This window comes from Catharus ustulatus, chromosome Z (assembly GCF_009819885.2).
Source record: "Catharus ustulatus isolate bCatUst1 chromosome Z, bCatUst1.pri.v2, whole genome shotgun sequence".
Lineage (NCBI taxonomy): Eukaryota > Metazoa > Chordata > Aves > Passeriformes > Turdidae > Catharus > Catharus ustulatus.
Window position 1 is genome coordinate 28,528,658 of NC_046262.2, and position 15,475 is coordinate 28,544,132.

Below are 15,475 nucleotides of genomic sequence, written 5' to 3' on the forward strand. Positions count from 1 at the left end.
TTAAAACCTTCTGGTGTTCAACAGGATTCATGTACCTCTCCCACCACTTCTTATAATGAGAAGCAGTTTTATGCTTTTATATAACTGTTTTTTCTGTTCTGCTTCTCTGAATTACTGCTCACATTTTTCCAGTACCTGATTCCTTGGCTGCAAGATCTGCCCTTTCCAGGTCATAGACAAGTTCAGGCTTCACACAATTCCCATGGAATTACTGTTGAAGGCTGTGTATACATACTGGGAAAATTAACTCATACTTGATCTATTTCTCAATTCTTTCCATTAAGCATTCTCTACTGACCACTAGAGTGAGTGAAACACCCAGTCCTAGGTGCAGCTAATACAAGGACAGGACTGCTGCACCAGCCACATCACTTGCATTTCATGTTCCTAAGCAAGAAACTCACTTTCAGACATGGGCTCTCTTTTTTTAAAAAATATTGGTTTTCCATCAATTTCTTAGGCCATGGAGGAAGCAATTACTTCACAGACCTCTCCCACTTCCTGTTCTTCCTTGATCTCATTGCAAAAAGCACTCTACTGGCAAGAACAGTATTATTTGAACTATGTGTAGAATACTGTCCAGACAAGTCTCAAACTACTATCATTTTAGTATTGATGTGTTGCTAATATGAATTGACAATGTTTTTTAAAAATAGATACAAGCAATTCCTCCTTCCAAGTAGCTAAAATTGATTATAATACAAAAAATACTCACTTTCATATTGTAAATAGAATCTATCATGATACTACACTTCCTTTATTATAAGGAAGACAGCCTGTGGCTACACAGTAATACCCAGTCACTATTTCCTATCTGTTGTTCAATTTCACTGCTGCATGTTACTAAAAAAACAGAATGAGCAATGATTCTACAAATAACCGCATGTTACGAGGACAGATCTCAATGTATATGCTAGTACCAGATGGCAACAACCTATTGGCAGCCAAAATAGTCTGATTTTACACTTGTTTATTCATTCTTGTGTATTAATACCTGAGATGGAATCAGTATGAACAACTAATTAAATAAGTATATTGTCTTCTTTTTATGACATCAGCATTGACAAGTAAAGTTCTAAAGTCTGAAGACAATCACAAAAATCACAGTTGTTTCTTGACTATCATGCTTCCCTTTGCTATTTGATTTTTATAAATGCTATTTGCCAGTGCTCCCCACATTCTTTAAAATAACTGCATTTTTAAAGTATTTTCTTCATTGTAAACAGTGGGAACAGGGGAAGATCAAGCAGTAATCTATGTGTCTAACCTTTAGTTATGGATGGGATGCTGGAAGTAGTCAGGGGACCAAGGATTCTATTCCCAGTTCCTCCATGTTGCTATGAGAATTCAGAACTTCCTTGGCTTCATCTGCAAAAGGTGGGAAATCACATTTATGCATATTTTAAGAAATATTCTGTGTAACAAACATAATTTCAAGAAATATTATAAGCAATTAATTATATTTTCTTTGCATTACTTTTACATGCCATTTTCATTCAATGTGTTTAGTTCAGCTGAGATTGTAATAAAAGATACTGTAAGAACATCAACTTTATGAAGAACTTCTGGACCAGTCACATATGAAACAATGAACTATCCCGGTTTCAAAGTTTACTTAACACATTCAGGTATGATTACTGACCAGACAGTTCCATATTTTGAGAAAATAAGAAAATACACCAAGATTTATCAAGACTTTAAAGTTTGCTTTTATGCCACTGTAGTTTCAAGGAAAATTTTTAAAAATAACATTGCTCAGTGTCACATTTACAAAGTGGCCTCTTCAAGAACAAAGAAATCCTTATATGGATGCCAAGCTGTATAAAATAACCATACACAGACTTTATTTTAAATCCTATGCACAAAACCAGTGAGATTCAAAAAGCGTCACATTGAAAATCATTATAGCAGTTTGTCCTTTCATATCTTCACGAGACATAAATCAGGTAAAAATAAGAACAGTGCACCAGACTTACAGTGGTTTCAATACCTGGTTTAAAGATCATGTTTTTATAGCTGCAATATTCTGCAAGTGGTAGAGATTTACTGGATGCATTGAGTTGACAGTGATGTGAAGTTAGCTTACAATTGATATTTCTATGAAAAAGTTAGTACTAAAAGTTAGGCTAAATAATAGTCAGAAACCAACCCACAAACGTTTAAATAATTACTAGGAAAGAAAAATCATCAACACACTGCTGAATAGCTCTTAGGGCCTTTAGAACACACACTTTTCTGATACCACATCTCAAAGATATAGTAAAATTGAAAAGGTATACACGGCAATGACAGCAACTGATTACTTCCATGAAAGCAATAATTGAATTCATGATTTCTCTTTATTCTAGAAAAGAGATAGCCAACATGGCAAAGGTCTACATAGACCACATGGAAAAACAGCAAAGAACAACGGCTTATTGTATCTTACAATATAAACATTTGCATCAAATGAAATTAGCAGGTGCCAGGTTTGGAAACCAAAAAGGAGATTTATTTACAAACTCTTTACCACTGGATGTTGTGAATGGTATTAGTCTGTTTACATACTTCCATTAATTCTTGAAAGGATTGGTATATTTCATCAAGAGAAGTACACTGAAAGCTATTAAATTGAAAAAAAATCACAGCTGTGTGAGGAAGACTCTGACTCACAGACTAGTGGATACTAGAAGAGTATTCAGGCCTGTTATTGTGCTCTTTTGGAATGCTACTGTTGAGTGCTTAAAGAGACTAGGTGATGCTGGGATCGATGGCCATTATAAAAGGATAGATGGACCTTAAGTCTGATGCAGCATTAGTAATCTTATTTTTCTTATTATTTTGAGTCAGTAAACTCATTTGAGGTGCAGCTTACTGGAAACAGTTACATTAATTTAAGTGTTTGTGAGCACCTCTGGCCATTCTATTTAAAGGAAACAGTCCTTAAACATAAAACATTCATGCTTCAATACAAATTATTAATTTATTTTTAAATTAATTTGGGCTACTTAAGTTCTGCACTATCACAAAGTATAAGCAAAACCAATTATGAACCACACACACTGTAGTAGCTATGGATGTCCTACAAAGCTAGCTTTTAGTAATTTTCTGACCTACTCCCATGAGACAAATTAGCTTCTCTTCACTCACTGACAAGGAGAATTTTTGCTTCCCTTTTCACATTAAACCCTTTGCTATGTCACACAGTAAAATCAGCACAGGTTTGAATGACTTGACAGAAACACTTGGTTTGACTAGGGACTTCCGTGACCCCTAAGACTTGTCAAATTTAATTGCTTCTAGTGTGACAGAATCCCTATGAGAAAATGGCAGCACACACATGAGGCTTTGTACAGTGAAGCAATATTAATTTTGCTGCATTTTCTACTCATAGCAAAGCAAAACTACTGTGCCAAACATGTCCATTCAGCTAAATAAAAGGATGTCATTCAGAATATTCATAGTCACTAGTAAACCTAAAATTTGGCATGTAATATAGTGTATGAATACTTGTATACAGTATCACAGGGTGTCCAAAAGCACAACATTTTACAAGTTCTGAAAAATTAAACATGAAAGGCTGATTTATATATCCATGTTTCTATTTTTCATTAAATGTCTTTTTAACTTTCAGATGCAGGTAGTTCCGCTTTTTCATTGTATCTGTGAATATAATCTACTTTTTTACAATTCTTTTTCTGCTACTGGTAGCACTATACATTTGGTGGGGAGCAAAAGGTATGTACTAATTGCAAATGGGTATTTATGTTAATTTGAAAAAAAGCCTTATCTCTGACTGACATTCATTGGGAATAGGAATTTTATTCACAAAAATTACTAAAATTTGGTTTTACATAATGAATGTTGCGAGCCCATTACATAGTAATCTCAAGTCCTTCTCTAGCAGGATTTGGAATGTGAACATATCTGAGAATAAAAATCCATGAAAACTGTAATCAAACTGGATCAAACTTCTCATGTTTTAAAGTTTATGTCTACCAAATTATAAAAATCATACAAAAACATTATGAAAATCATAAAATATTGCTATATAAATTCAGAAAACTTGTTGGAAATCATTCAAGCAAGTTACTTGAGTCCTGAGTTCCTAAGTTCAGCTTTTATAACTTTTCTCTTTATTAGAGTCAATTACAGCATAAATCTTTCTAAGACATTAGCACACAGAAAAATGCCATGCAAGAATTTTTTCTCCATCAAGAACAACTTCAATACTAGAATCTAGTCTTGAGCTTTCTAAACAATGTAGACAACTCACTCTACAGTAAATATAAATTCGAAAAAAGAAAAAAACAATCATTGCAAGAAAAGAGAAAAATCAAAAAAGGCAAGTCCCAAGGTTCAACCAGTAAAATGTAAATAAAATGAGTTGCTGGTATATGTGGGTTTTGGGTATGTAAAATGTCCATGAAGAAACTGCTATTCTCTGCCATCTCCCTCTGTTGGAAAAGTCAGCTGCAGCATTCAACTGTAAAATGCAGTCAGAGTTAAAAATCCTTAGTATTGAAACTCTACAAGGGCAAGCAGACACCCTTACTACCAGGTGTCTTCAAAACCAGTTACAAAACACCTTTCATGAGAAGTAGGAAAATCACAGTTGATAGCTTTTTTTAAATTTAAACAAACCTTTTTCATTCCAAAATTAACAGCTTCCATCTTTCCCAGCCCTGAGATAAGACAGAGATTTCTGATCCAGAAAGATGTAATTTCCCAATGCAATTCTTTTGATCAGTGCAAAAGGAAAGGTCCCTATGGAAGGCACAAGCCTTTCTTTCCCCCCACTTTCCCAGAACTTCAGCTAAATAGCTATCAGTTTACTTTTCAGAACAATTTAAAGGGTAGCTGATAGTGGCAAGAAGATGTGGTCCTGTTCTCCAGCTCAACATCTGAATTGGAAAACTGTGTACAGCAAAAGGGGAAGGGAAGTAGAAAACGGAACAGGACAAGGAACAAAAGTTGAAACTTAATTTTTATGAAACTCAGTCTACGAACACTGCTAAATACAGACATGTACGTTTTTATCCCCTTTGAAGTCACAGCTATTTAAAAGGCAACTAGCATTTATAAGCTCTTCTGAAATCTTCCCCTCTAGTTTCTATAAAAAAACAAATCAATAAACTCCATAAAAAATCCAACATATACGATATCAATTCTAAAATCATCATCTTCCATAAGATAAGATGGGCACCCTTTCTGCATATGCAAAATCACAAAAGATATCAAAAACTTATCTCCATGAGCACTGCAGTAAGCAGCTGTAAACACAGCAGATCTGCAGAAAATAACCCAAAGGTTTTATTAGATCAAATGCCAAAATTAAGCCAATAAATATTGAATACACTGTATAAAAAGGGAAGGTTTACGCAATATGTGAATTATCCCCATTCAAAGTAGTAATAAAGCTTCTTTTAATCTTGTATGATGTTTTCCTTCCCGATAGACCACTTATAACCTAAAGAAAAAATACAGATCTAGAAAGTATGACCAGTGAAAAAAATGGGTAGCTGTTATGGCTAGGCAGAAGATTAGTGAGTGACCTTGTTACAGTTACCAGATTTATGGAAATACATACAAGGCTGTAAAATAGAGAACAATGGATTTTTCAACAGATCTTAAGCTTTAAGACAAAGCATGGCAGTCCTTAACAGTAATCAGTGTGACTTAGACTGTTGTCTAGGAAGTCATTTGCAGCCTTACCATTTCACTGGAGTTGCTTAGGCAACATAACCAAACCATTAAGAATGGATGAAGTACGGGTTATCCTGCCCTATATAATGAGGAACAATAAGGAGGCCTTCTTTACAAATCCTCTCAAATCATGTGAAATGTAAAATCAGAGAAGAACAGAAGAGATTAAATAATTTCATTCTACCGTACACCGAAAGAAAGATACATATATATGTATGCATGTACGTATGTATTTTCCCATGGTGTAACAGATACACATATTTTAACTACTGCCAACACAAAGCAGTACAGAAAGTTGATTTATTATATGCAGATTCTTCTGCATTGTTGCTAAACAGTACACTGGTCCAAACTTACTAAAATACTTTAAAAACTATACATTATTTAAACAAAACATAAATAATACAGCATAGTTCTTTGCACATATTGTTTAGTACAGGTTTTTAGGAGTTCAGGAATATGTACAGTCCTATACTATCGATTGCATTTTTGCAATGTATAACTTTTTTTAAAGAAACAAGTCAAAATAAATTTGACAAATAAAAAGGATATATATACTGTCATAAACACACTGGCAAACAGTCCATAGTGTAAGATGGAACATGTGCAAAAGGCGAGATTTCTCCAAACTGTTTACCAAATTGGTAATTTCTGAGCCTTTTACTGGAGAACTCTCTGAAAACTTCTGACAAACTAAAATTTTTCTTTCTCCAAATCCCCACAGGTAAACAGGTAAGAACTGCAACCTTGTTAATATTGAGTAAATCAATTGTTTAAAACATTGTAAGAAATTATTCAATAATTACAACTTCCGAAGTCTGAAGAATGCCCCAGAATTTCAAAGTGGCTCATTTGCAGTAAATTCAGGATGCAGCTTTGTCAGGTTTATCAAGGCAAGATGACTGAGATGCAGGGAAGACTGCGGTAGGATTTCTGCTTGTGGAAACAACAACAGGAAGCAGTGATGAAGACAGGGAAGGAACTTTTGGTACTGAAGTATTTAGAGCATTCAGTATGGCTCCCTCTGGACTAACCAATAGTTTTTTGATAGAACTGTCTAACTGAAACATAGATGTGTTGCTTGGTAAATGAGAATTTGGAGGATGAGCAGCAGAAACAGAAGATGTAGCTACATTAATGGGAGACTTTGTCACTGAAGATACAGACAGAGTTACTGCAGACAGCGGAGTACATGAGCTAGCTGGAGTACTAAATATCTGGGGTGTTGCATGTACAATGGGTAAAGCATCGGCAGCTCCGAAAGAGTTCACAATTTTTGTAGAGCTTTTCAAAGGATGTTTTGGTATTTGCCAACTTAATGAATTACTTGGTGCTAGGATGATTTTTGAGGTTATTGGTTTAACGGCTGGTACACCTTGAGGCTCTTGACCATGGTTAATTGTTAAAGGAGTCTGTTTTGTATTACAGGAGAGAAGAAGAACATGGCTGCCAGCTCCAAGGCCTTGTAGTGGAACGACAAAACGAGTACCATTAATCATTATCTGAGTTCCAGGTGCCAAAGGCATACAAGTGCTAATGACTATTTTCTGTTGAGTGGAAGGTTCATTCAATGGAACTTCACCTGTTCTGTTTGTTACAGAGGGTGAAGCTTCAGACATCTGAACAGTAGAAGCACAAGTGTAATCATGACTTTGTTCCTCTGTACTGGGAGGCACCTGCTGGCTCTGTAGGGCAGAAAGATGGGGAAAAGTAGTTGCTTCACCTGTATTTGGTGACGGAGGGGGCAACAGTCTCTGAGGTTTGTGAACACCTGCGTGACTTGACACAGCAGCTGAAACTCCTGATGACTGAAACTGAACCAGTGTGGGCAACTGTCTTTTTGGTACTGGAAGAGGAGCTGGAACTGTTGCCAACTGAGAAACTGTATGTAACACCTTGTTGGGGGTGGCTGCAGGTCCAGACAAGCTAATGACTGGAAATTGCAGAGCAGATGCTAAGTTTTGTGGAGATACTGTTGGCTGTGTTGAAATCAGCACAGATGAAGCAAGATGTCCTGTTTTCACAGTTGATATACCCACATTATTTCCAGTATTTGATGTGCGAAGTCGGCTACCCAGAACTGGCCTTATTCTAGAGGGATCACTGCCACCAATCAAGACAGTAGGCTGCACCCTCGAGGAAGTTCCACTCGATGTTACTGAAACAGAGTCTATTTGTGCATTTGCTGTTGTTATTGTAAAGGTATTTTCAGCTTTTGTTGCGACACATACAGATTCATTAGCTGACACAGCAAAACTTGGAGCAGGAATCACAGTACTGCTTGTCAAGGATGGGGCCAAGGCCATCCTCTTTTTGTCTTCTCCTTTAGAAATGCCAGAGTGCAATATATTAACTGGTAGGGCCTCCTGTGTACTGCTTTTAGTATTTACAATGGTCTGACCTATATTTAGTCCAATTTTCACATCTTTTACTTGAGCAACAGTTGGTGATGAGTTTATTCTTATTGGTGCTCCTACTGTAGATGGGATCAAAACCAAGTGTGGTTGCTCTGTGGCATTAACAAAGGTTTTGGTTAAGGAAGAAGGAAGGCTCTGCTTCAATGACTCTGCAACTAGATTGGTGGTTGATGGACCATTGGCAATTTGCGTGTTAATGAAAACCAGCTTCTGAGCATTAATAGCAGTGGATACTGGACAGGGTATAATACTAACCCCTGATGTCCCAGAGGGAGATAAAATTGGAGGATTTGTGATTAGTGTAAATTGCTGGACTGGAGTACCACTGATTAACTCTTCATTTTTTGCAGAATTTGACTCAGATTGTGTAACAGATTTTGTTTTCACTTTAGAATCCCCTTGATGCTGCACATAAGAATTTGGAGTTTTGACAGTATTACTTTGTCCAATGCTAGTCACACTAACAGGGTTGTTTGGAGCTGCAGACACCAAATTGCTAGTTAATGGAATGGACGATAAAGAAGAAGAAACATGGCAGGAGTTCTCTCTTACTTGACATGAAGGGTCTCGAACAGCAGGCTGCTGTAATGTAAATTTGGTATTTTTCTCCATTGCCTGGGTAAAATCAGCAGGGGAAGCTGGAATGTTAACAGAAGAAGCTGTTGATGAGGCAAAGCCAGGAGAAGGTGATTGTCCAATATGTGGGATTCCAGATGCAGCTGTTGCTACAGATGGAAGACTAGAGGATGATACTGCTGTGGTTTTTGGCACAAGAAAGGCCTGAAGTTGAGATGCATAAGTGAAAACTGAACTAGGACATAAACTACTGGGCGAAATCTGGTCTGAGTTTGTTTGCACCTTAACAATTCCAGTGTTTCCACCTCGTGTTGTCACCAGAATAGACTGTGATTCTCTTACACACACTGTCTTTAGCTCTTGCTTTGTTTCAAGGGAGTCAGTTTGCTGCTGCGATGCAAGATTATGAGAGGCAGACTCAGTGTTTGTAGATGCACTTAATGCTGTTGCTGGTGTCAAGGACTGGCTAGCTGTGGAAAGCATAGGTGAAGCCAAAGACACAGGCAATGTAGCAGCTGAAATAGTTGTCTTGATTTTGTCAGTTTCACTTTGGCTTACCTTAATTATTGATGATAAGTTATCTGCTGAAGTTACATTAGGCAATGGCTGTGTAGTGTTCACAGGACTAGTCACTTGTGATGAGTGGGTAATATTCTTGCTAAAAACTGTAGTGGGTGACTGAGTGGCATTTGCAGGGCCTGTTACCAGAACAGGTGTTAAAGAAACACTGACATTTGACATTTTTGGTAAAGATGTACAGTGCATCTCCAATGATTTTTGTTGTAGTGAATGAATATCCTTGGACACAACTTTTTCTTCCTTCTGCTGAAGAACAAAATTCTTAGGTAAAATAAGAACTTGTTGCATGACTTTTTCTCCATTTTTAGGGTCAATGATAGGTTGCATCTGAATTTTCACTGAACTGTTGGGAACATCTATTGGTACACAGTGGCCATTTGGCATTTTGTATACCATTTGTAAAGGAGTCTTTGAACTGGCCTGGCACGGCAATGCTGGTTTGATTGGTGATGATTCCAAAGCTGGTAAAACTGACTTTTCAGAAGTAGATACCTTCACGCCTGCAGGAGGCAACACTTGATTTGTTAAGGTCACTTTGTTCCCAGTATTCTTGGCAAGCAAGGCCTGGATGGGTTTGGTCCCTTTCAGAAAGTTTGACACTGATGTTGCAGGGTCTGTCAAGGAAAGCAGCTCTAGAGTTGACCCTTCAAATTGTTTCAGCTCAGTCAAGCAACTATCCGACTGCAGGCTACTTTCTGAACTCTGGACTACAGTCTCATTAGTGCTCAGTTTAGCTTTCTTCCTTGGTGAAAGCTCATTAGTGCTTTGATCCAGACAACTACTTTGCTTGAACTGTCGTTTAAAGCATTTGGGCAGTGTCTTCTGTATCTCTTTAGAAGTTGATTCTTTTTTCAGAATTCTGGTTTTTCCTGCAGGTAAATTCATCTCTAATAGTTTCATCTCATCTGCAAGGATATTAAAACAGAAACTGTGTTTTACATGTTTGCAACTGATACCCCTATAAAACAGTTTCACAGTGTTAAGCTAAAGGCAATAAACTAGTTTGCAAGAGTAAAGATATGTGGAAGGAAATGTCTTAGTTTTTAAGGGCATCTGGTCAGGGACCTTTGCAATACAAAAAGGTGGTAATAAGGAAAAGAGGAAGTAATAAATAACAACATACACGGACTGAAACCTGACCAGCAATGGGAGACAGTGAGAAAAACCAAACCTGGTCAATCACATTAATTGATAACAGTATGTGAGAGCATGAAAATGCATATTCCAGCAAGGTTATCTTGAGGGGAAAAGGGATAAAGCCAGGAAAAAATTAAACAGAGACACTGATCTAACTCAACAAAAATGTAGACAATGTCAAGAAACAACTTCACCAATTGCACCAATTAATGGGCTATCAGGAAACCGCAGAAGCCTCTTGCAGGAAGATCAATTTTTTGAACCTAATATGATTATAAACCAGGGGAGATCCTGGAGACAGAGCCAGGAGGGGCAAGGGAATTGGTACAGCTATACAAATGCATGAAGCGATGTGTAGAAGTAAGTGGAGCTGCAAAGACAGCTGCAAGAGGTTATAGCCTGTGGGCCTGGTGCCAGCTGCTGAGGGGTGAGTGTCCGTATCCTCCCCAAATCCAGTGTGTATGTGTATTCAGTGATAAACTTCAAGCTAGACTAGCTGGTCAGCAGGAGAGCCTGGGGGTCTGAGCTTGCCTAACAGGTGGTCTTGTGAGTGGAGGATGCCTGTGCAATGAAGATGTGAATTCCATGTTTCATTAGTGAGCAGCGAGCTGGACTAGCCACTGAGCAGCAGATGCATGAAGTGGTAAGAGGGCTGAGGATGCATACAGGAGGGCCAGGTGGACAGAAGGGTCATGCATCGAGGTTTAGGTTGCATGGGGCTGCAGGAGGTCCTCTCTGAGGAGAGAGGTGAGGAACTGCTTTGTGCCAGACACAGCTGGCTCCAAAACAAATCCACTGAAAGACATGGCTGAGTCTGTCAGTCAAACGTGATGTTCCATGGATAATGCTTTGCAGAAGTGTGTGACAGAGTGGACTGAGGAAAAAACATAGAGACATAATCCTGTAGACACCAAGGTCGGCAAAGAAGGAGGGGTAAGTGGAGCTCCAGGCACTGGAATGGATTTCCCAGCAATCCAGTAAGACCCCTGGATCAAGCAGGTCTTCCTGCTCCCATGGAAGACCATGCTGGTACGTATGGTACAGATATGTACATTGCAGATGCTTGAGGACTCCATTCTACAGCAGGTGAGCAGAATTCCTTGAAGGAGATTGCAGCCCATGAAGAGCCCACACTACAGCAGGTTCCAAACAGGAACTGTGGCATATGGGAGATCCACACTAGTACAGTCTTATGCTGAAAAACTAGCCTATGGAGAGGACTCACAGTTTGTGAAGAACTGTATTACATAGGGGAGACCCCACACTGGAGCAGGGACGGGAAGGAGCAGAAGGGCCTCACTGTTACGAACTGAACTCTATTCCCAGATTCGATCCTTCCTTGACAAGGGAGGAGGTGGAAGAATTGGGAATGAAGATGAGCCTTGGAAGAAGGTGGATATGTAAAAGGGAGGGGTTTAGGTTTTGTATGTTTCTCACCATTCTAGTCTATTTTTAACTGACAACAAATTAAAATTAATTCTCCTCAAGCGAGTCTGTTTGTAACAGTAACTTGTAAGTGATCTTCCTTGTGTGTACCTTGACCATTAAGCTTACCCATATTGTTTTCTTTCCCTAGCCTCTTAAGGAAGGGAGTTTACAATGGTTGGGTGGGCATTTGGCAACCAGTCAAGGTCAACCCACCATAAAAGTAAATTCCACACAGACCTACTATGTTATCACAGAAACAGTTAAGCACAAAAAAGGGCAAACACTTCAATAAAGCAGAATTTTCATCTTGGTCATGTCTGCCCTCTTCAAGTCTACACTGACAGATATGCACCACAAGCTATTTTCATACTACCACAGTGGTGGAGTTAAGGTAAAAAGCAGGACACAAGCTCACACAGAAAAATTAGGTTACCAAATCAGCTCTGTTCAGTTCCTGAATCAAATTCAAGCTACTGAATTCCAGTAAATGCTTACCATTGTCTGATTGATCTTTTTTAGGAACTTCTATATGTTCTGCAGACTCTGATGATTTACCGCATACTACTGCGAAAGATTCTTTGCCAGAATCAACTTCACTTTCATCATTACTCCACAATTCTCTGGTAAATTTATCATGGTCTGGATGTCTTTTAAACTCATCATAGTCCTTCTTCAATCTAGACCTTAAAAACAACAAAACTAACTTTACTAAAAAACCACACTGTTTTAAGCATTAATTTTATTTGCTGCCAAACAAAAAAGTTGGTGTAGATTTAACTGCTTGTGCCATTCAAATAATTACAGCATAACCCTGTCTGCAAGTCTCTAAACACAGAAAATGTGAATTAACAGCAATGTCCCTTACTTAACCATAACTGAATTCTTTTTCATTAAGTCTTCTAACAACAGCAAAAAGACTGAGTCAAAATGATCATCACCATTTTACTGCATCCATATTCCTTTTCCTCTTTCATCTTTCACGTGACAAATACCTCTATGAACTTGAGTATAAACTGTAAAAAGTCTACTCCTTACTTTGAAGGCAACTCCAAGAGAATTAAGTAAATTTTGTTTTTCTTAAACACATGCCTTTGGTTCAGCTGTGAGACTATAGTGTAACTTTTTCTTTAAGAACACTTTCTTATCTCTGGCCCACTAGAGTAGCTGCTGCTATCATTTATCATCATAGGTTCACACGCCACTAAAGGATGTGCATATGAAAGAAATACATAGGTACTTCACTCATTTGAATACTCTTTAGAAACACATCCACTTACCTTGATATTGCTAACCTGTACATGTTTTCATTGTCCCTTCTTCTAAACCCTTGTTTAGATGAAATATAGTGGCTATTTTAGCATACAAATACATTGACCTTCAGGATTCAGCTGGTGGTAACCAACACAGTACCCAGAAGGATTATTTAGCATATGAATAAATACATTATAGCAATTAACACCTTGTGTGGAATACAATCTAGACTATTTGGGACCTAACTCTTATGACAGTAACAACAAGATCTTAAATTTACTCATTATTTTGCATTACTATAACAGCTGTTTGCATTGAATGCAGCAATGGCCAGCTGCCCTCTATGAGATGGAGAGGGAGGAGCCAAGAATGATGTCATAGCTGGTAGGGCATGAGTCTCCCCAGTCAACTATTCCACTGCCCCTGAATGAGGCAGAAGGGCAGGTCTAGGGATTCAACCAAGAGCCCAGCTCAACAAGCAAGTTCCTGGTGCTGAGGCAGATCTGAGATCCAGCTGGGAAGTCAATTCAAAGTTTAAGATCAGGACCAGGTGCAGCGATGGCTGCCAGGGTCAGGACCCAGTTCAGTCTTTTCTGGGCAGCTCCACAGTGATGATGCAGGTAGAAGGTCAGTCTGAGGGTCAGTCCAGACCATTAGGATCCATGACCAGGCACAGTAACTGCTGTAGTTGAGCTGGGAACTGGCACACCTGCAGCAGAGATTGAAGGCCACAGAATGACCTGAAATGGGGATCCTGGGCCCATGGACAGGGGACATAGACAGATGACCAGTTGGGGCTGCTAAGGGTCAGTGAGATCTAGCTGTTTACTCAAAGCTTTGACACTCTCGCTGAGAGCAGACGTTGAACACTGTATGAAGATGTAGTGTGGACAATACTTCAAATTTCTCATCAGGATTTTGAGCTTGAAGCCTAGGTGTGGAAGAACTATAGGAGCATACTAGGGAACTACTACTGTAATAAGGTTTCTGGTTATAATTTCCTTTTTTCTTTTGAGGAACTTCTGCTGTAAGGCCAGTCAACAACTGTAATCAAGTAACTTTCCCTTTTAAACCTTGCTGCTATTCAAATACAGTTCAACACTGTACTGTCACAATCTTGAAAAGATCAGAGGACTTTTCAGAAGGGAAAGAAAAGGATTTTCTTAAAGTCTGCTGCTACTAGTTAAAGACAATAACAAGGAAGGAAGGAAAACTCCAGACTCCTATTCCATAGTGTGGCATCTAGAGGGAAAAGTGCTGCCCAGTCTTTCATAGATTAGAAGTCAAACATTGTTATGTTATTCAATTACTAGATGTTAGTACCTTGCTGAGACACCCTATAGACAGAACAAGTGAAGTGAGAATAATGGGGGAATTGATGTTTACACCACTGTAAGCAAATTTTGCTCAATTGCTTTTCCCCTATTATGTGGCACCTTTCTTCACCACTGTCACTAATGCTACCTAAGTGCCTAGCAGCTGTATAATGAATCTGACCAAGACAGTGACCTAGAAGCCCCCACCCATTTTTCTTTCCTCTCCATGATTTGTAAACATCATTCCTCAGATGAACCTAGTCCCTGGTATGCTATATGTATGTCCAAACAGCTATGTCATGCAAATAACTGGGGCTTTCCTTGTTGAATAAACTAGGGTCACAGCCTAAAACACACATACTAAAAACATGAGTTGAATTCAGTTAATTTCAGAAGTTATCTTGCACTCCAAGTGCATGCTTCTATAGCTACCAGCACACACCTACAAAAGATAGCAGCTACCCTGTTCCAAACTAAAATTTACTCCTGTCAGTCACAGCTCAGATATAGCATTTAACACACTTTGCATGACAGTTCTGTTCTATAATCACATTGATGCAGCACTGGCAACAAACAGAAGCCGGAACCACTGTTCTGCTAGAAAGTTATGATCTTCTTGCCATTACTGAATCCTGGTGGGATGTGACTGGAGTGTGACTATCAATGGCTACAAGGCTTTCCAGAAGAGACAGGTGAGGAAAGAGAGAGGCAGAGGGCTGGCCCTCTACATCAGGAGGTGGACTGAGTGTGAAGAGCTGTCTCTGAAGAACAGCCATGAGCAAGTCAAAAGCCTGTGGGGAAGAATCAGGGAGCGAGGCAACAAAGGGAACCTTGTGGATGATTTTAAGTACAGATCCCTGATCAAAGGGACCCTATTGATGAAGCCTTCTTGCTCCAGCTACAGGCAGCACCATGCTCGCAGGCTCTGGTCCTGCTGGGGCACTTCATCCATCCCAAAATCTGCTGGGAAAGCAGCATAGCAAGCTATAGGCAAGGAGACTCTTGGAAAGCATGAGGGATACCTTCTGAAGCACAGGAACAGACAGCAGCCCTACCAGAGGGGATAAAATCCTGGATCTGATGGGC

The 15,475-nt window shown here is 38.9% G+C and overlaps 1 protein-coding gene across 2 annotated transcripts in view; it reads right to left on the reverse strand.

Moving 5' to 3' along the window:
• Positions 1-1,818: 1,818 nt before the first annotated feature.
• KIAA2026 (KIAA2026 ortholog) overlaps positions 1,819-15,475 on the reverse strand; it is a 54,935-nt gene continuing 41,278 nt past the window's right edge. For both annotated transcript variants that reach the window (XM_033085888.1, XM_033085887.1), the window contains 2 exons: positions 12,318-12,505; positions 1,819-10,162 (listed from right to left, as the gene is read on the reverse strand). In XM_033085888.1, coding sequence (XP_032941779.1) covers positions 6,549-10,162; positions 12,318-12,505 — 3,802 coding nt within the window. In that variant the 3' untranslated portion in view covers positions 1,819-6,548. The remainder of the gene's footprint in view (positions 10,163-12,317; positions 12,506-15,475) is intronic.